General features: G+C 44.0%; 1 protein-coding gene and 1 pseudogene across 1 annotated transcript; both read right to left on the bottom strand.

Annotated features, from left to right (window-relative positions):
* Positions 1 to 894: 894 nt before the first annotated feature.
* APOLD1 (apolipoprotein L domain containing 1) lies at positions 895 to 15,208 on the bottom strand. The gene is made up of 3 exons (XM_038387113.2): positions 15,204 to 15,208; positions 6,452 to 6,469; positions 895 to 3,604 (listed from the first exon to the last, which is right to left on the bottom strand). The coding sequence occupies exon 3, from the start codon at positions 3,598 to 3,600 to the stop codon at positions 2,860 to 2,862; it is 741 nt and encodes a 246-aa protein (XP_038243041.1). The 5' UTR covers positions 3,601 to 3,604; positions 6,452 to 6,469; positions 15,204 to 15,208; the 3' UTR covers positions 895 to 2,859.
* The window catches only part of LOC119857935, a 72,576-nt pseudogene continuing 62,302 nt past the window's right edge, over positions 10,287 to 20,560 (bottom strand).

Consider the following 20,560-nt stretch of genomic DNA (forward strand, 5'->3'; position numbering starts at 1 on the left):
GGGGGGCATCATGAGTGCTTGGATGGGAGCAACCCGGGTGCTGGGGTGGGGGAGGAGTTGGCAGGGCTGGCAGGCTCCCTACCCACATGTCCCTCCCTAAGCTTGTAGCTCCATGTGCTGCCAGCTCCGCAGCTCCCATTGGCCAGGAATTGCAGCGTGTGGAGCTAGGAGCTGAGGGAGGAACATGTGGACAAGGTAAGCGCCACCCAGAGCCTTCACCTCTTCCCACGCCCCAACCCACAGCCCTGAACCCTCTCCCATACCCCAAATCCTCCTTTTGCTGTTGGGCGGGGGGGGGGGGCGGTGGCCTGAGACTGCCCCAGCAGTGGCCGGTGTGACTGGTCCTGGGGTTGCCTTAGTTGCTCAGGCAGCCCTGGAGCCAGGCACACTGGATGCTGCAGAAGTCACGGAGGTCATGGAAAGTCACGGAATCCATGACTTCCATGACCTCTGTGACAAACTTGCAGCCTTACTCACGATGAATATTGAAAAGAAAGGGAGAAGTTGTGACCAGTCTGGCTGGTCTCTTCTAGCTGATCTTCCTGTGCTCTCTGGGCTGAATTGTTTGTTGCTGTGTGTCCAGGGTTGGCCTTAGCTGGCCAGGAGTTAGTTGTGGGGTATTGCTTTGCTTGAGCAATGTTAGAGATCACACAATACATCTGCACGCACACCAAGATAAAACACTTTCGCTCACATGCAATCCACAGGGCCATTTTCATGTGGTCAGAGACGTGCAAACAGCACTCACGTAGGTAGATGGGTACTCACACAAGTGGAGATGTGCACACACTTGTACACCCATTACTTACATGGTATGGATATGCTGGACTGATGGTTGAGATCACATACAATATACCCCCCCTTCACTCCTCCCACCCCAAATATACAAAACACTTCTAGTACTGGGTCTTTATTTAGTGTCTGGTAGCCAGAAAGGCAGCAAGCACCCAACACTGGGGTATGGATGTGGTAGAATATCAGCGATCACACACATACAGAAATATATATACACTGACACAAAATAGCTTCATATTCATTTCATTGAATCAGCGTCGCATCGGAGTCATTACTCGTGTGGTGATCATTCTCGGATGTGAGAGGCTCTCAGTGACAGCTGCTTTTGTTTTTTTAAAGTACATAAAATCACATGTTCCAAGAACATGGGAGGGGCAGAAAAAAAGGACAAAAATTCAAACTTTGCTACTCTGGCTTGTCTCTCTCTCTCTCCTCCCTCCACCCCAAGAGTTTCTTCAGTGCTTCATACATTTAAATCCTCCTCTTTAGGTCATTTTTTCATCCCTGCCCTGTGATTCTGAAGTTCCTCCTGTTTAGCTAGTTCTGCATGTGGGACTGAAAATGTACCTAGATCTAAGCCTTTTTCCTACTAATCTAAAGCTAGCTTCCAAGTCCTCTCTCCTACACCTATCTTAGGTACTTATATGGTCCCCACCACCTCAATGTGTAAGCAGTTCACAATATGTAAAGTATTGAGTGCACCATATCCCGGGAGAGGGAGGGTAAGGAAGTGCTATTATCCCCATTTTACAGATGGGGAATGGAGGCACAAAGAGGCCAAGTGATTTGCCCAGAGTCACACAAGAAGTCTAGGGCAGAGCAGGGTCTTTTCTAAGTGCTAGGCTAGTGCCCTAATTCCTGGACCACCCATCTCTTCTACATCACTCTCTGTCATATACATCCCAACCGCAGACTCCTCCACAGCACTCAGTAACAGTGTATTGCTGTCTCATGAGACCTGCCACCTTCACACTGATATCCCAAGACACCTAACTATTGACATCTCTAACTATCGAATCCCGTTCCACATCTAACAACTGGAACCTCCTTTTTGCCTGAGGAACTGTCACTCTTCTCTACATATTTCAAGAAGCGAGTCCTCCTCTTAGGGAATTTGTCCTCCCCTTCCACTTTTTTCCCTTCCCATTCCGAGAGCTGTACTTGGTTTCCTGCAATCTACATGTTTTGTGCCTATTTGAATTCAGACAGTTCTCTCCCTTTTTGATAGGGTGTTGCCCTGGCTGGTGAGTGAATAGGAGACTTTCCATCAGATACTAGCACTGACTTGCTTTGCCCTGTGGAATGCTTCCCTCTGGGTTGGAAGCCATTATTTTTAACATGTTCTTAAACATTTTTTCTTTTTTTAAATACAATTCTAAAAGCTTAAAATTACTATACAAATAAATAGGAAAAATATATCACAATTTCCACTTTGTCCCACAGCACGTGGCAAGAAAAGTATCTCTCTACACGGGATAGAATACTTTTTGGTGCATAGCTCCTGCTGAGATATTGTGTGTGCTGTACTGCCATCTAGTGGATATAGTTTGTCACATCTCTGGCTACTTAAGTAGGAAATTTGTGGGTGCTAGATATTACAATAGATCTCACTCCCTTTGCCTCTATGAGAAGAAGAATTCACAGGTTATTTACAACCAGGGAGCAAGACCAGGCAAGGAGTCTTTTGATCTAACTCCAGACCCATTCCTCTCTGACATCATGGAGCTGCACCAGATGGGAGCCAAAGAAATTTGGGCAGATTTTAGCCTTTAATCCAGCATTTATCCAACTGGTCTTCCACTAAATGTAGGCTCTGGAGTCGTTCCTGTCATTTACCCTACAGGCTAGATCTCCATCATGACCTCAGATTTTAGTTCAGTGCTGCAGGGAGGTAAAAGCATAAACTCCCTTTTAGGGACATGCTTGCTGTCATATTTAAATCAGAACCTTGTAACTTGTTTCCAGCTGTGGGGATGGGTGCCACAAATGCTTGTAAAAATAATGACAGTAATAAAAATAGTGAATAGTACAGCATCTCTAATGACACTCTTAGTTTTGGCTGTTTCAGCTGGATGTTCCCTGGGGTTTGACAGTGATCCTGGCACTTGAGCTGGGGTTTCTTGTGTTGGAGGAAAGTTCTGCTCTGGATTCTAAGAGTTCACAAACTTCGTCCATTGCTCTGATGCAGGACTCAAGGTTTTCAGCCAGTTTCTGGATTTTTGCCTTTAGCACAGCTTGGCTCACCTTTGTGACCTCCCTCGTGTACTCTGGCACAAGAAAGTTGCGCGAACCATAGAATACCATGAAGCAGAGGGAATTGTACAGCGAGATGGAAGCATTTTTCTCTGACTGGAGCAACAGGGGGTCCATTGGGCCCTGTCCACGGTGGAGGAATTCTAGGCAGCTCAGGATTTCCCTCATCTGGTTCTGACAGTTCACTGCAATCTCCTGCACCCTTCTTAGTTCCCTGGAGTTAGAGAGCACTAAGGAGAGATCGGAAGTGACATTGACAGCCCCTCCGGCAGAGGCTACGCCCAGCCCCACAGCAGAAGCCAGGAGAGATGCTCCTAAAGTGGCAGGGCTCAAGGAGAGCCCCACGATGGCTGTGATTGCTCCTACTGCACTCAGGGAACTCCCAGTGATGTTTGCAATCAGGGATCGCCTGCGCAGCTTGTTGATGTTACGTGCAATCTCGCGAAGCTTCCTGATCTGGCCATGCAGTCTGCTTCTCTGATTCAGCAGCAGCATTTGGAAGTGGCGTGTAGGGTCCAGTGCTGTAGGAAAGGTTATAGCACTTCTCTCCATGGCCCTGTGAGGAAATACAAACAGATGGGCTTTACTCAGCCGGTCAGTCTTAGGAGTGTGTGTTTGAAGATTGGTTCAAGGCCCTATCTGCTATATCAAGGTAGTGCAGATACCAGGGAGGTAGATACCAGGGAGGTGAATCCCAGGCACCTCTTCCTTGATGGAGATCCTATGGGATTTATCCTGGGTCCTTTCTATTTAAAGGTGGCAAATACAGAGACTGATGAGGTGAAGCCTAGAGGGGTAATCCCTAGGACATGGATTCTCAGTGGAGGTCAGGTTCCCCATGGGGAGTTGCAGACATGTTTCAGGAGGGTCCTGCATCCATCATCTTTTTCTTTAAGTTTAGTTGGGAGTCAGATCCTGAAGCATTTTTCTATTGTCACTGTATGTAAAATGTTGAGAACCATGTTTCTAGGGTGAATTTGAATGGGAAGATAATAGAATAAATGATTAAACAATCAATTTGTAAGCACTTAGAGGATAATAAGGTGATAAGTAATAGCCAATATGGATTTGTCAAGAACAAATCAGGCAAAACCAATTTAATTTCCTACTTTGACAGGGTTACTGGCCTAGTGGATGGAGGGAAGCTGTAGACATGATATATCTTGATTTTAATAAAGCTTTTGATACAGTCCCACATGACATTCTTCAAATACATTAAGGACTGTAATAAAGAGGATGGTACTTGATTATTTTCCAGCTCGCCTGGAGGTAGGACAAGACCTAATGGATGATTGAGGGTAGATATTAGGAAAATCTTTCTAATTATAAGGATAGTTAAGTCCTGTAACAGGCTTCCAAGGGAGTTTGTGGAATCTCTATCATTGGAGGTTTTTAAGAACAGGCTGGACAAATACCTATCAGGGATGGTCTAGGTTTACTTGGTCCTGACTAGATGTGGGGGGCTGGACTTGGTGACCTCTTTTTAGGCTGTGAGCCTTGTGTGATCATTACTTCACTACCGGTGCCCTGTACTTATCTTAAGGGAAAAGTGCAGCAATCTAATGATAATGCCTAGCTCTTTATAAAGCACTTTTCATAGTTGCTCTTAAATCGCTTTCAAAAGTATCGTTATCCCCATTTTACAGATAGGTAAACTGAGACACAGAATGACATGACTTGTCCAAGGTCACACAGCAACAGAGCTGGGAAGAGAATCAGATCTCCTGAGTCCCAATGCAGTGGCCATACTGCCTCCCTAGCTAAAGCAGCTTTGCAAAGGAGCTACAAATATGTGTACTCTGCAGCCAGTGGTGTGATTGCAGCATGTGTAGCTATCCCTGAGCTAGCTTTAATCTAGCAATGGTGAGTACCAATAGCGGTGAAGTTGTGGCAGGATGTACTTCAGCATGAGCTGTACAAATCTGCCCAAGATCCGGGGTATTACTTGGGCAGCTAGTCCGCGCTGAAATCCATGCTGCCGCGCTTTCAGTGCTATTGGTACTTGTACTAGCTAGATTAAAGCTTGCTCGGGGATGTCTATACAACCTGCAATCACATCTCACACCTACAGTGCAAGGGGTTCTCAGGACAAATTATTTAGTGGCCTCAGAGTGCGGCCCCCGACTCTTGCTGGTGGCCACTCTCACACTTTCCCCTAAAATACTTAGGTTTCAGAGTAGCAGCCGTGTTAGTCTGTATTCGCAAAAAGAAAAGGAGTCTCTAAGGTGCCACAAGTACTCCTTTTCTTTTTGCTAAAATACTTAATTAGCGTTAGGAAAAACAAATAAATATGCACATACACACGTCCAAATCATTGTAATTTATTTATTGCTAGCTAGCAAGTCTGCTGTGACAAGTGGTATTAACAAACATACAAGTATCACTTGTCACAGCAGACTTACTCAGCCCCAAGAAGTCTGGGGACAAACTAAGCCCTGGATGGAGGATCGGGAGAGGCAACAGGGCCCAGGGGCAATGGCGGGGGGGAGTGTTGGCTAGGGGAGGGGCTGGAGCCTAAAGCCCCGTGGCTGGTGCCCAAAGCCTTGCGGCAGGAGCCTGCCTTCCCTGCCACCCCTGGGCTGAAGCCCAAATCCTGAGCCCCACCGCCCCTGGGAAAGTGGGGAACTCACCGGCTGCCCAACTCTTGCTAGAAGCCCCAGCAACCAAGGCTGTCCATCGAGGACACCAGGGATGGGGAGGAGGCACTGGTTTCCCCCTCCCCAATCACAGCCCAGGTGCCTGTAGCCACAAGAAAATGGTGGCCACATTTGAGAAACACAGGAGATAGACCCTTAGAGGTTGTTTCCTGTCTGATACAACTTCATGTCGAAAGACAGGCAGCCACTAGAGTGCCAGAGGGTGAAAGATTTCTATGGCAGGGATCCTAACCCACCCCAACTCTAGAAGACACGGGTAACCAAATCAACGCATTAACACTATTTTCAACCACCGTTCCTGTCCCCTAAACTGGTACAGATGACAAGCACTGAGCCAAACATTTGCGCAGAACATAATCTGATATTATGATAATATATAAGAAATCAATTCTGGTAGCCCCTTAATCATTTGTGCTACTGATTTTCTTGCTGAGAAAATGAACATTTTTCTAAAAAGAAAACTGCAGTCGCACAGACGCTACTAGTAAAATCATTTTAAATATAGCCCCCTCCATTCCAGGCTTCCCTGGGGTCTCTCCCAATTTACAGGGAGAACAGAATCTCCAGCCGTTCTCTCCCTCCCCCAGCTTTCAGAAAAAAGTTCCCTATGTAATTAATTATTTAAATAATAATAATATAATTAATAATAGAGACGTGTCTGAAACAGACCAAAAACGTTTCTGGACAGAATATTGTTTCCTAATCAAGTGCTAAAGGGGTCCCGAGGAATAATATTTCCAACTTACCTTTTGTTTCCAGCCAGTCTCACCAAGGACAAATTTTATGCTGTTTCTGGATGAACCCAATTTATAGTTCCCACGAACCAATTGCTGCAGTGGGAATGCTTTGCCTCATAGTGGGAGTTTGCCATTTCCTGCCCCCCTCATCCAGAAGGATGTGACACACTGGAAAATGACCTAGAGACAGTGCAGCACACATCATGTTCAGGAAATGATCCCGTCAAATGAACATTGTATGTTCGCTTTTCCTGAAGTGCAGAAAAAAAAATCAGACTATTCCTGGCTCTGAATGAGAGCAGTCATCCTCTTAGGGGAATCACTGCCCTTCCTCCCCTTTAAATAGCTAGTGACTTTATCTAGTACTACACCAAATGAGATGAGTGCTAGCCAGTCAGCTTGCTGGATGAGTGAACCCTCATGTGCTTGTAACAAATAAGGAATAAATAAAATACACTTTCAACCAATCAGTTTATTCGCTAAGCCTAGTGTACTTTTAAAAACTGAACTCTGATGGAGATCTTAGTTCCTTACTGGCTGGAGCACACACATGACATGAAAGAATCACTGGCCTACACCAGGGAAGCTGTCATCGGTGGCGAGCAATCGGTGTAGCTGCACCAATGCTGACTCTTGAGTGTAGACAGGATCATGCAGAGGTTTGTAGTGACTGAGCTAATAGAGATGTTATCCCTTATCCTGACTTTGTTCTGTTTACAGTCCTTACCTGTTGTGACATATTGAATTGAGGCTGTATACTCCGCAGGGTAGGGACTGTATTTATATTTCCTTTTGTTAGGTGCCTAGCATGGTGTTGGACATTCAAATAATTTGTGACCAGAAAGAAGGGGTGCATTTGCTGGATAAATTAGTCATAATGAATTAGTCACCCAGCTCTAGTTCTAACACACCCTCTGGCCTGCCTTTAGACAAGCAATGTTGGCAAAGTCCTGGGTGTGCCATATTTTTCCCGGGAAAGTGCATATTCCAAGAGAGGGCAGCCTCAGTGGCATTCTTTGTATTATTGACCATGTCAGTGACCAAAACCCAAGTGTAAGCTGAAAATCCTTTTGTAGTAGCCAGCTATCTACCTATGGACACAGGATGGCCTTCTAGTTAGTAGGCAGGTGGTCTCTCACCAGAAGTGTTATAAATAATCAGAGCGGAGGATATGTTTGCTGGTGTGAAGGTTTGCATGGCACAGAGGATGGATGTGGCTGAGGAGATGGTGGAGAAGACCGAACAAACATTGAACAGCTACAGGCGACCCCTGCCGATAGTTGTGGGGGGGCGGAGTGAGGGCAGCGGCTTCAGCAGTGTTACTGAGCATGCTCAGTCTGTGTGAGCATGCTCAGTACAAGCCAAGCAGCTAACACCCCCTCTCCCCCTGCGTCTCCTCTGGACTATCACCATTCATATAACATCGTGCTGTTAAGGACAAGTATACTGGAAGTACTGATCTAGATATCTGTGATTAAATGAACCACAGCATGTTTCATTTGTAGAGCTTATTGGATTCCAGCCCCCCACCAATGGAAAAATTTGACATTTCAGAAATCTCAAAACTGAAAAAAAAATGATCAGCCCTATGCATTTGGTTTGCAACCTCTCTTTCAGAGCCTAAAACTTGATGAGGACTGGAGTACTGCTCTGAGCACAGGGCTTGGAACCAGGATGTCTGAGTGTTAATTCTAACTCTGTTGCCGGGACAAGTCAAGTATCCCCTTGTGCCTCCTCTGTAAAATGGTAAGAATATTTATCAACATCACCCAGGTGTTGTGAAGATTCATTAATTTGTATTTGTTCCATGCTTTGAAGATGAAAAATGCCAGGTAAGTGCCAAAAATGTTTTGTTGGGGAAGAGAATGTGCACAAATGCAGTTGTGAATGGAATGTTGTATTGGGGCTTCAAATACGTCACCAACTTCTGGAGCTTTGACAGGCCAAAAGGGTGTGTTTTTCAATTGTATTTGCTCAATTGAATTAGCGTAACACAACTAAAAACCCTCTAAAAGTCTTGTACAGCTACATTAGGAAAATGGTTGAGTTGTTTAAAACATGTTAGCTAATACCCTTTCAAAGCCCAGATCTAGTCTACACTACAAAAGTTTGCTGGTATAACTATACAGATACAATCCGCCTAACATAGGTGTTGTTTATACTGTACCTGCAAAAGAGGGCTTTTGCCAATATTGCTTTTTCCAGTTCGTCGAACAAAATATGCTATGCTGGTTAAAGGACTTTTTTGCAGGTATAACTGCATTTGCGCAAGGGCTTTTGCTGGTATATAAATGTCATAAAAATCCACACCTCTAACTGGCATTATTACACTGGCAAAAGTTTTATGTGTATAGTTAGGGTAAGCTGTAGTTTTTAACATGTTGACACTGCCAGCTAACACAGCTTGAGATGTGTTAACCTGCCTTTTAATAAGCGTTATCAGGGTTTTCAGCTGTGGGGAGCTGACATGATTGAACAAGCATGACTGGCAACACATTATCTTTGCCTGTGAAGACAGGGCCTTGTAGCCTAGAGGAGACTGTTTTCCGTAAACCATGGAGGATGAATACAATTCTAGTATCACCACCATCCCAATGGACAGTGAAGCAATTTCAGCTGCTTTGTGGTTGATCTTTTCAGCAGCATTCCTCCCTGTGGGACTATGAGCATGGAAATAATGGCTGCTTCCACAGCTTCTTGTGGTCTTGTCTAGGAAAAAAGTGCTTTTTCAATCATTTGAGCCACAGGTTTTAACTGTGTCTATATTGGTGCAAAGTTGGGTTTTCAGTTGAGCTAACTGGATTGAACCCTCCCCCCCCTCCCCGCCCCCCGCCAACCTCTCTTTCCCTAACATAGACAAAGCCATAGAGGCCCAGCAGTAAAACATAGGGCCCGTAGCAGGGGGAGGTTGATTGGCCAGTACCTTACATGGCCAGCTACTTCCCACCCCCAACTATAAAACAGGCAGAGAGGAGGACAGATTATTGACTTTTGCATGAACCTGACTGTAACACTTCCACTCTCCCTCACTCCTTTTGGTGGCCAGGTGGGAGCCAGAGGCAGCAATCTGACAGAGATAAGCACAGCACCCTTAGGAGTAACTGACTGCTTGCCAGAGCCAGGAAGGATATTTTTGCTAGGGTGTTCCCCACCACAATTTAATCTAGCGTGGAGGGCTCCCCCACCCCCAACAAAGATGCATGTTTTATGCCTTCCTTGGAGGACTGATCAGTTCAGTTATTCAAGGGATTTCACAGGAGTTTTCCAAAACTTTTTATTCTCCATCAAGCAGCCCTTGGAGGAGCTCCAGATCACTCGGTTAAGCTAGGGTCTGGCGACTTAAAGACTAGTTGTTTGGTATTTTTCTCTTGCAGCAAGCAGCGGGGCAGAAGGTCATGTACGGGAAAGTGACATGGGACCAGTCAGCACCCCTCTGGTGCAGGGAGCCCCAATGAGCAGGATCTCCCACATCTGGATTACCTGGTTGTGTGCCAGTGCCAGGGATCATAGATTCATGAGGTTGTTAGCTTCGCTGTAGTGATGGGCTGCCCTGAATAGTAGGTCACATGATAGGCACTGGGAACTCAGCTAATGGAGCTGGTCACTGGGATATGATTGGCAGGCCACTATTCCCACCCCCACGACCTTTTGCACATCCATCCAGTTGGCTAGAGCTAAACTGTTACCAATAAAGGTCATTGCAAATCTTTGCACCACAAATCTGCATAGTGTACTTTAGATACAAGATTGGCATTAACATATGTGGGCATGGGACTAGGCTGTCTATAAGGGCTTTGCTAGCTCTAATTTCTATCTTGTAAAAAAAAAAAAACCAACAAATTTCTAGAGTTTTCCTCTCTATTCCTTTTTATGTTTTATTTCTTGTGCACACATAGGAGAAATGAAACATTAGAATGTCAGAAGCCCCTTCATTCACATTACGTGCCAGTTACAGTTTGGACAGCACATTCACATTTCCCGTACGCTCATATGATAATGATTTCTAATCAAAAATATTTCCCTTGGGAAATGAAGGGTCCAGTTAAACGTTCTGGATAATGGAGGGTGATAAGACATGGTCGCACATATAAAGGTCACTTATTTCTCCCACAAAGCTTTGGGCCTTCTCAAAGCTGCCCCAGAATGTGTCTGGATCTTGCCCCAGCATGACAATGCCCTGTGGTTGGATCCTATGCCCTGGTCTCAGCACTTTTCTTAGGCTCCTTTTACCATATACCCAAAAGGCCGTGAGACCAGATTTGGATTCCCAGGTCACACACATGTGACTCCCAAAGGTATTGAGTCTGGGGAGGGTGAAGTGCACTCCAGGACCAATCAGGTACAAACTAAAGGTGCCATTAAACTCTTGCCACACATCGAGTTCATTATAGTACTTGGTGCGGTAGGAGAAAAGAATGATTTCTCGACTGGGTGGTAACTCTGAGGCCATCTTCATGCGAAGTGTGAATGCTCCAAGACTCAAGGGCTGTGCTGGAGACAGAACAACATAGCTATTGTCTGTTTCTTCCGGGAAAATAAAGGCTTTGCCAAGGAGACCTAGGACAGAAATCAAAGCTAGTTATAATCACATCCATCCCACAGCAACTGCAATTCTTCCATCACCTGACCCTCTTTGAGGCATGAATGGGTTTGATCAGAATAAGACCAGGAATGAAGACAAAATGTGAGTAAGGCAACATGTCCAGGAGTAATGAAGAACCTTCCACAAACATGTCCGTCTTTCAAACCAAGTGTGTGATACCAGCTGAAGAGAAAAGGATTTACTTTTCAATATGGGATTTCATTCATTCTCCTTCACAGCCTTTGTGCTGCATGATCAGGTGGTTAGAATAAGTATTGCCAAATGGTGTGTCACGTGTGTGATCATGCTCAGTCGTAATAAGTGATGGGTGAACCTTGACATGTTCTGAGGTGGCTGGGCTTTGATGAGATCACCCATTCAAAAAGGCATATACTCAAGTATATTAAGGGGAAGGATGGTCCAGTGGCTGTCTCTTGTCTTATACTTAGATTGTAAACTCTTTGGGGGCAGAGACCATCTTTTCTGTGTTTGTACAGCGCCTAGCACAATGGGGTCTGGTCGGTCACTAAAGCTACAAGGCTCTATGGTAGTACAAGATAATAATAATAACCCCTGCTATTGAGAAACAGAGGAAGGGATAACAGTACTTATGCGAGCTTTTTCTCCCCTTTGAGGGTGAAGGGGAGTCTGTGATGGAAGCTTTAAAAAAAGAACAGAAGCTGTTAAAGAGGAAGAAAATCTGAGGTTTTTGCTTCAGCTAGTGCAGGATACAAGTTATCACTGATATATCATAAACTTGACATAATATAAAGGGACACTGTCACAGAGTTTGGGCCCAAAACTAGACCTTTAAACTTATTATAGTGTAACCCACACTCTCTCATGGCTCTCCTTAGAGCCTTGCACAGATACAAAATTTGCATCCGCATCTGAGCCATGATCCTCAAACATGGTCTCCGTATATAAAATAGATATCTGCGATTTGCAGGGCTCTAGCTCTCTGTACTTCTTGAGGAGATAGTCAATAGAAGCTCATGCTTTTAGGTGTAGAGGTCTTGGGTTCGCTGCTGGCCACCCATCCAGGGGCAGCATGTTACAATAGGAAGTAAATAATAATATGAGTATATCACTGCAGTTGCAAACAACATAATTAAGACTGAGAAAAGAAAGTTGGTGGGTACATTAAGAGGCTGGGATCAGGAGCCCTAGGTTTTATTTTCAATCTTACACTGACTCACCCTTTGAACATGGATACATTACTTATCCTTTTTTCCTCATTTAACTTCATTTCCCTCCACCTGTAAAAGGAGGATAAAACTACTTGCATAACTCAAGGGGGCACAGGAGGTAGCAATACCTAATGCTTTTAAACTGCTCTGAGACCCTCAGATAAAAGTACTATATAAAGTGTGAAGTGTCATTACTATTTGAAGATTTCACCTACAGCCCCCAACTAAAACCTCTCCAGCGCATCATCAAGGATCTACAACCTATCCTGAAGGACAATCCCTCACTCTCACAGGCCTTGGGAGGCAGGTAAGTCCTCGCTTACAGACAGCCCCCCAGCCTAAAGCAAATACTCACCAGCAACCACACACTACACAACAAAAACACCAACCCAAGAACCAAACCCTGTAACAAACGCCGGTGCCAATTCTGCCCACATATCTATTCAAGGGACACCATCATAGAACCTAACCACATCAGCCACACCATCAGGGGCTCATTCACCTGCACATCTACCAATGTGATATATGCCATCATGTGCCAGCAATGCCCCTCTGCCATGTACATTGGCCAAACTGGACAGTCTCTACGCAAAAGAATAAATGGACACAAATCTGACATCAGGAATTATAACATTCAAAAACCAGTAGGAGAGCACTTCAATCTCCCTGGTCACTCAAAAACAGACCTAAAAGTGGCAATTCTCCAACAAAAAAACTTCAAAAACAGACTCCAACATGAAACTGCAGAACTGGAATTAATTTGCAAACTGGATACCATCACATTAGGCCTGAATAAAGACTGAGAGTGGTTGGGTCATTACAAAACCTAAATCTAATTTCCCACATACTAATTTCTCCCTATTGTTACTCACACCTTCTTGTCAACTGTTTGAAATGGGCCACTCTCATTACCACTACAAAAGTTATTTTTCCTCCCTCGGTATTCTACTGTTAATTGAATTGTCTCGTTAGACTGACCTCGCACTTGGTAAAGCAACTCCCATCTTTTCATGTATTTATACTCCTCCTGTATTTTCTACTCCATGCATCTGATGAAGTGGGTTCTAGCCCATGAAAGCTTATGCCCAAATAAATTTGTTTGTCTCTAAGGTGCCACAAGGACTCCTCGTTGTTTTTACTATTTGAAGGAGGCTCTGCTCCATACAGGCATGGGGTGGGAATAGGAGCAAGGTGGCTTTATTCCATGTATATGGCTCCCTACAAACTGGTGCTTTTGAGGGGGTCTACCTGGCTCCTGGCATAAATTAAAGTAGGCTCAGAAAGGCCCTAATAATTTATGTGTGGCTGCCCACCACAGTCCTTAGGGGCCACTGCTATACCTGAGACTAGCCACAGTGCATCTGTGCTTTGGCCATGTCCCCTTCCCACAGGATGCATTCTACACTGGGAGCTGTGAGAGGTGGTGGCACAGAGAGCTTGTGGGGGATAGGGAGGATGCTTGGGGGAAGGGTAAGTGGCTAGAACCATCCAGGGAAGCCTCTGTGCTAAAGGTATTCCCAGGAGGGCAGAGCCATTAATTTTACATTCCTTTCGGCCACTACTGAAAGCAGCATAAATCAAAAAGTATCAGCCATATTTCAAACACCTTCTTTGTTTAATAAAAACACAGATTTCTGTCTTTTGTTGTCTTTTTTCCTTTCCATCTTCCAGTTTTTCTTCTCTCTCCTTTTAAAATCTCTATCTGCTTCTCTTCCTCCTTTCTCTTTTCTCCAGAGTTCTACCACTTTTCATTGTTCTCTTCTATGTGTTCATTCTCATTATTCTCTTTCCTGTGTAAAAGCGACCATGATCCCATGGAGTGTAAAACAACGCTCCCTCTCCATGTGCTTTAGCACTGTGTATGTGAGGAATAAGCATTAGCTTCATCGGAGGAATGGTATTAAAGCGAACCTGGGGGATCTGCAATGATTTTGTCTGCCACATGAACACAGGGGTAATAATGAACAAGAGGTTCTCACTGAAAGTGACCTGAAGCCAGCCAGCCTAATCCCTGAAGCCAAATGTGACTGAAATCAGAATTTGGCCCCAGATATCTGCTATTACTACAGCGAATTTCAAACTTTAGCCCTGTAGTGTGGAATCTTGGGTGACATCACAGAATCATCCTGCCTAACTTTCAATTGAATCTTGTTCATTACCCATTAGACAGAGAAGATGCTGTGTTTCCCTGGGGATGGGTGAAGAACACATGTGGGGAAATAATTTGGTCTGCCTTGTAAACCTGTAGGAAAGGGGAAATGGAGATGCCGATCTGCACAACTCCTTCCTGAGAAAGCTTGGGAAAGGAAGGGTGATCAATAGGGTGGCTCCAGTCATCTGTGTAAACAGTGGACGAAGAGGACTTTGAGTGATCTGGGAGACTGATAATCTATTCATACTGCAGAGGGAGAGAGAGAGAGAGTGTGTATATCACATATATGCTCCTGTAGTAAGTGTTTACATACTACATTTTCCACCCCTGATTTTGATCTATCTTCTATTTTTTCCTTAGTGCATAATTTAAAACACTAGAAATAAGAACACCCTCTAAATCTCCATAGTTTTATGACAATTATTGTATAGATTATAAAGAATCAGAACTGTGGAGAACAGTGATCCATCTGTGATAACTTGCTGTCACTGGATTATAACTAATGTTGAGGAGAGAGAATTCTATGCCCCAAGTAGTAATACAGATGAAACAGTGGTTTGGTGGCAGCATAAGCACATGAAAATTACCCACTAAGGTTATGTTTTTCATTTATCCATTTATTTATGATGGTTATGTTTATTAAGGTTATGTTTTTCATTTATCCAATTTATTCATTTAATTGTGCTTTATACTCCACTCGAGGCAAGAGCCAGTGGAATCATCCCCTGGTGTAAAGCCATTTCCTGGGAATATATTTTAAAATCTTTGGCCTCACTAGCCTCTCAAAGGTCCCATTTTCCAGGAACAACCAGTTCAGATGACTGCTATTAATTAAACTGGGAAGAGCATCTTCAGTCTAAGGAACCATCCACCAGCTAAGTAAAGAGATTTAAATTTGCAAAGTATATTTCAAGTAATAAAAAAGGGATTTATTTCACATTGTTGCCAGTTTGTTCTGCACAATGAGGTGTTTAACTAGCATTTCTAGAAATAATTTTTTTTGTCTCATCCTGAGCATACAGTAAACACCATCCACATCTATTACTTGCCTTTTCCTACATATACAGAACTGCAGCATCTCCTAATATTCTTCATTAAATGAGGACTTGATCTTCATGTAAGCCTAAATTTTGAGTGTGTGTGTTTGAATTAACTAGACCTACCGTTCTGTTTTACTGGATTCTGTTCAGGGCTAGTTTTGGGAAGTGGCATCAGCCAGTCAGCATCAATGCTCAGGTAGCCTGGGAAATATGAAAGGTTCAGTATTGTTATTACCTTCTATTATTTGGAGGTACACAAATTACCTTCAACTATTTAGCATAGCGGGTCCCTTTCTACTTGTATGTGGGCCAGCTCCAGTCTATTGAGATTAGACATCACTTTCTCTTTTGTAACTCCTGTGGTCCAAAAGGTGTTTTCATCCCTTTGTTTGTAACCTGCAAATGTAATTTCTCTCTAGTCATTTCAGACCCTAAGAACCATTTCTCCCCAATGCAGGTTAAGCGTCTGCATCTTGCAAAAGTCCATTTTTGAAGCAACTAACAGTTTACCTTTTTACCTCTAGCTTCAGAAGCAGTTTTTCAATCCCATAAAAAATTATAATCTCCACCACCCGCAAAATCATCCTTTCACAGGGGCTTTAATTAAAGCTCTGATCCCCAAAGCATTTAAGCACATGCAAAACATCAAGCATGTGAGCAGTTCTATCAATTTTGATAGGGAGTAATCAAGTACTTAAATTTATATACATGCCAAAGTGCTTTGCTGGAACAAGTCTGCAGAAGGTTGGCTATCAACCGAAAGGTCACGGTCTTAAAAATGTAATTTCAAGTTACCACTGGGTTAAAAAGAGACAAATCCTGTCTGAACAGAGTTAAATAAGCAGTTCTGATTATGATGATTGATTATTATTTATATTAAGATAGTGCCATGAGGCTAAGTTTGTCTCTAAAGGAAATTGCATTGTATCCTTCCTTCTGGTACAAAAATAAGTAGGATAACACAAGTTTGATTATTTGCTTCTCCATCCCTGTATTCTGCACTTTTTCAGTTTAATCATCCTTGGGACTTTGTCAGAAATCATTGCATCAGCGTGTGTGTGAATGGACATGAAAAGAATCAAGAAGACTGGATTTTGGTAATTAAACACTGAGTCCTCATTAAGATTTAAGTTACACAACAGAAACTAAGGCTAATCATTCAAGAAGTTCACCTCTCAGCAGTGGGAGAATTGCAGGGGCCTTGCCTACAAACAATGAAAATCTTCCTCAACTCCAGCCACTGGTGGGTGGACAACAATGTAACTGCACCCGTCCAAATGCCAATCATAGGCAAGGCAAACTGCTTTCAAGCAGACATAAGTGGCACTCATGCAAATTGCGGTTGAGCTTGGCTACACTATGGGTGTACACAGGTGCTGCTACCTGGTTGGTAGCTAGTGATGGCTGGGATGGAGGCAAACCTCCGGTGTAGGGAAGACATTAGCCTGAGGAAAGCTTTATATCTGATCGATAAATCTTTACATCTGATCGACTTTACATCTGATTGATAAATCTTATGGTTTTTTGCATCTCTATCCTTGCGTTGACATTATGATTTTCAGCAATGTACTCACTTAAAGGAATCACAGGCAGACCAAAGACCTGCACACCTTCACACAGACTGAGGTATTCAGCTCACCCAGGAATGGTCACTGTCACATACCGCCCTTGCATTCCTTCACAGTCAAATGAGAAGGTTTCCTCATAATCCATGCGGAAAACTGTCCCACATCTGGGAAGAATAGCACTCTGATTAAAAGATAATGAGCTGTTGCACTATACGTGAATAACTAAATCCATGACCAATTTGAATTTTTAAAAGATGTTACATTTTGAGTAAGGGTTGCACAAAAGACAAACATATGCTCCTTTTGTCATTCTCATCTCTAAAAAAATTGCTAGTTCTATTTGCTTCAGACTTTTCCCTTTGAGCTGGGACTAAGCAGAAAACAATCTGAAACTACATTTTTTCTGTAAGTTAGAGTGGGCAGGAAAGCAGGCCAAAGAATGGAGAACATCTTGCAGCCTTCACTCTGGAGTTGTGAATGAGTGCAGAATAAGTTAGTGAGCTCAATCCAGTTCCTAGTGGATGGGTGTCCTCATCATAAAAACCACCACAATAACTGGCACTAATTGGTACAATAGTTGAGAGTCCTAGAAAATACCTAGAACTGACTAGGCGTGGATACCAAAACTCCTTCTTACTTCTTTAATGGTCTCTCCACATTAAGGTGGTAGCAAATGATATAGGCAACATATGTACGGCCACTGCAAGCATTCTATGGATAAAATGCCGTTCTCCAGAGCTGTCGCTCTAGCCATAACTAGTATTTAGTAAGGGAAAAAGAAACAGCTTCTAATTCATTCCATATTTCTTTGTCCCATAGTGAGTTTGATTTTGGTATGTTCATGCAATGACAGCTCAAGATTAGGAAGGATACCTGGGATTCTTTATTCCACCTCGTTCATTAGAGTTCCCAATCTGGACCTCAGCACCATTTATCCGATTCTTGCAACAGTCTCCTCGGTTTGTTAATGCAACAGAGAAGATTTTATGCTCTGATTTCAAATCCAGCCTCTACCAGGGTGACCATTCTTTACGTGTGTGGGTACACTGTCCCATCAAAGCGTTGGCAGATAAAGAGCCATCGATAGCATTCTGAGCCTTATAGGAGTACATATATCTGCTGGACTGGGAGGCAATACCATGTGGTGCTACATTTGGTACTGGAAAGAAAGACAGTTGTTGTGAAATTACTGCAGGTGCAGTACCAGGGAGACTAGTAGCTTCATCAAGGTAATCAGCCCAAGAACACATAAGAGTTAGTGCCAAGAGATACAAAATGCAACTCTTTAATGGCAAAATAAGGAAACAGCCAAAGATCTACACGTTTTATTGAAAGAAATACCCCCAAGCCCACAGCTGCAAAATAAAGTAGATTAAATCAGTCAAGATCTAGCCTATCATAGTCATAAGGCAGAGGCCTATTCAGCTATCTGCTGATCCTTATTTATCCAGTCTCTAATATTGAGAGACAGCTGGCAAATGCCATGCCACATGGTTACTGTCAAGCCAAGCTAAGCCACTTCTCAGCACAGACTGGACATGCTTGGCCTCTGGAATGTCAGATACCTCCATCGACACTCTACATAGCATGGATTAATCTCGCTCAATTTAGATACATCTTTTATGGAAAACTGGCTGGTTGGCTGCCCTGCTAATAGAATCAGGGGTCTGCAGAGCACTGTGGAGGACTGGCAACTCTTTTCCTCGCCTCTTCTCAAGCAGTGACATCCTGCCCCATTGAAGTCAATGGGAGTTTTGCCATTGACTTCAATGGGACCAGGATTGCACCCAGCTCAGTTTATAGTTGCTCACTATAGGGGATATTGATTTGCTTGCTATGGCCCCAGTTCAGGAAAGCATCCCTTTTCCAGGACAGGACTTAGCTTTAAGTGCTCTCCTGACTAGAGATGGCCTTAAGCATGTGCTTCAGCACTTTCCTGAATCAGGGCCTGTCACAATATGCTATTGGCATGCTTGCTATAGGCAGCACTATACACTTGTGCACTCTCCCTGTGACATGTGATATTAGGGTATACTGTGGATAGATATTATTTGTGTCTGCTATAGGTTTGTAGTGATGAAAAGATAACTCAAAACCTCTATGAAGTGTTAGTAAAGAGAAAGCTGGAGACTAAGATGCGCTGCATTCCAATCTGCAAGCACCAACTATATTGTATTTCATATGGCTGAACTTAAATTCATAGATTCATAGATACTAAGGTCAGAAGGGACCATTCTGATCATCTAGTCCGACCTCCTGCCCAGCGCAGGCCACAGAATCTCACCCACCCACTCCTATGAAAAACCTCACCCATGTCTGAGCTATTGAAGTCCTCAAATCATGGTTTAAAGACTTCAAGGAGCAGAGAAGCCTCCCTCAAGTCAACCATGCCCCATGCTACAGAGGAAGGCGAAAAACCTCCAGGGCCTCTCCAATCTGCCCTGGAGGAAAATTCCTTCCCGACCCCAAATATGGCAATCAGCTAAACCCTGAGCATATGGGCAAGATTCACCAGCCAGATACCCAGGAAAGAATTTTCTATAGTAACTCAGATCCCATCCATCTAATATCCCATCTCAGGGGATTTGGCCTATTTACCCTGAATATTTAAAGATCAATTACTTACCAAAATCCCATTATCCCATCATACCATCTCCTCCATAAACTTATCAAGTAGAATCTTAAAACCAGATAGATCTTTTGCCCCCACTGCTTCCCTTGGAAGGCTATTCCAAAACTTCACTCCTCTGATGGTTAGAAACCTTCGTCTGATTTCAAGTCTAAACTTCCTGGTGGCCAGTTTATACCCATTTGTTCTTGTGTCCACATTGGTGCTGAGCTGAAATAATTCCTCTCCCTCTCCTGTATTTATCCCTCTGATATATTTATAGAGAGCAATCATCTCTCCCCTCAACCTTCTTTTAGTTAGGCTAAACAAGCCAAGCTCCTTAAGTCTCCTTTCATAAGACAAGTTTTCCATTCCTCGGATCATCCTAGTAACCCTTCTCTGTACCTGCTCCAGTTTGAATTCCTCCTTTTTAAACATGGGAGACCAGAACCGCACACAGTATTCTAGGTGAGGTCTCACCAGTGCCTAAATGAGGTCTGGAAAACCTTATCAAGCACTGCTAATTGTCCCAGACTATTCTGGCTCCTGTCACAGACTCTTGAGGTGACCCATGCCTGCCGATAGTGGGGGGGTGGAGTGAGGGCAGCCAGCTTCAGCAGTATTACTGAGGAAGCTCAGTTCGTGTGAGCATGCTCAGTACAAGCCAAGCAGCAAATCTGGGTGGGGGTGGCCAACCCTGCCTGCTCCCCACCCCAGCACACCAGGCTCACCATGTAAATGCTTCTGATGGGCTGGGCAGCATAATCTGAGGCTATCTGCCATGCCTGGTTGGTTTACTAATGAGTAAGACTGCGAGTTTGTCACGGAGGTCATGGCTCCGTGACTTTCCGGGACCTCGTGACTTCTGCAGCAGCTGGCTAGTGTGACTGGCCCAGGGGCCACCTGGGCCAGCTGCACCAACCGTTGCTGGGGCAATCTTGGGCCACCCCCCTCCCCAGCAGCAGCAGGTGTTTCAGT

The sequence above is a fragment of the Dermochelys coriacea genome, chromosome 1 (assembly GCF_009764565.3).
Source record: "Dermochelys coriacea isolate rDerCor1 chromosome 1, rDerCor1.pri.v4, whole genome shotgun sequence".
Taxonomy (NCBI): domain Eukaryota; kingdom Metazoa; phylum Chordata; order Testudines; family Dermochelyidae; genus Dermochelys; species Dermochelys coriacea.

Excerpts from the sequence above, each read along its gene's own strand:
- APOLD1 (XM_038387113.2), bottom strand. The coding sequence starts at position 3,600 with ATGGAGAGAAGTGCTATAACCTTTCCTACAGCACTGGACCCTACACGC.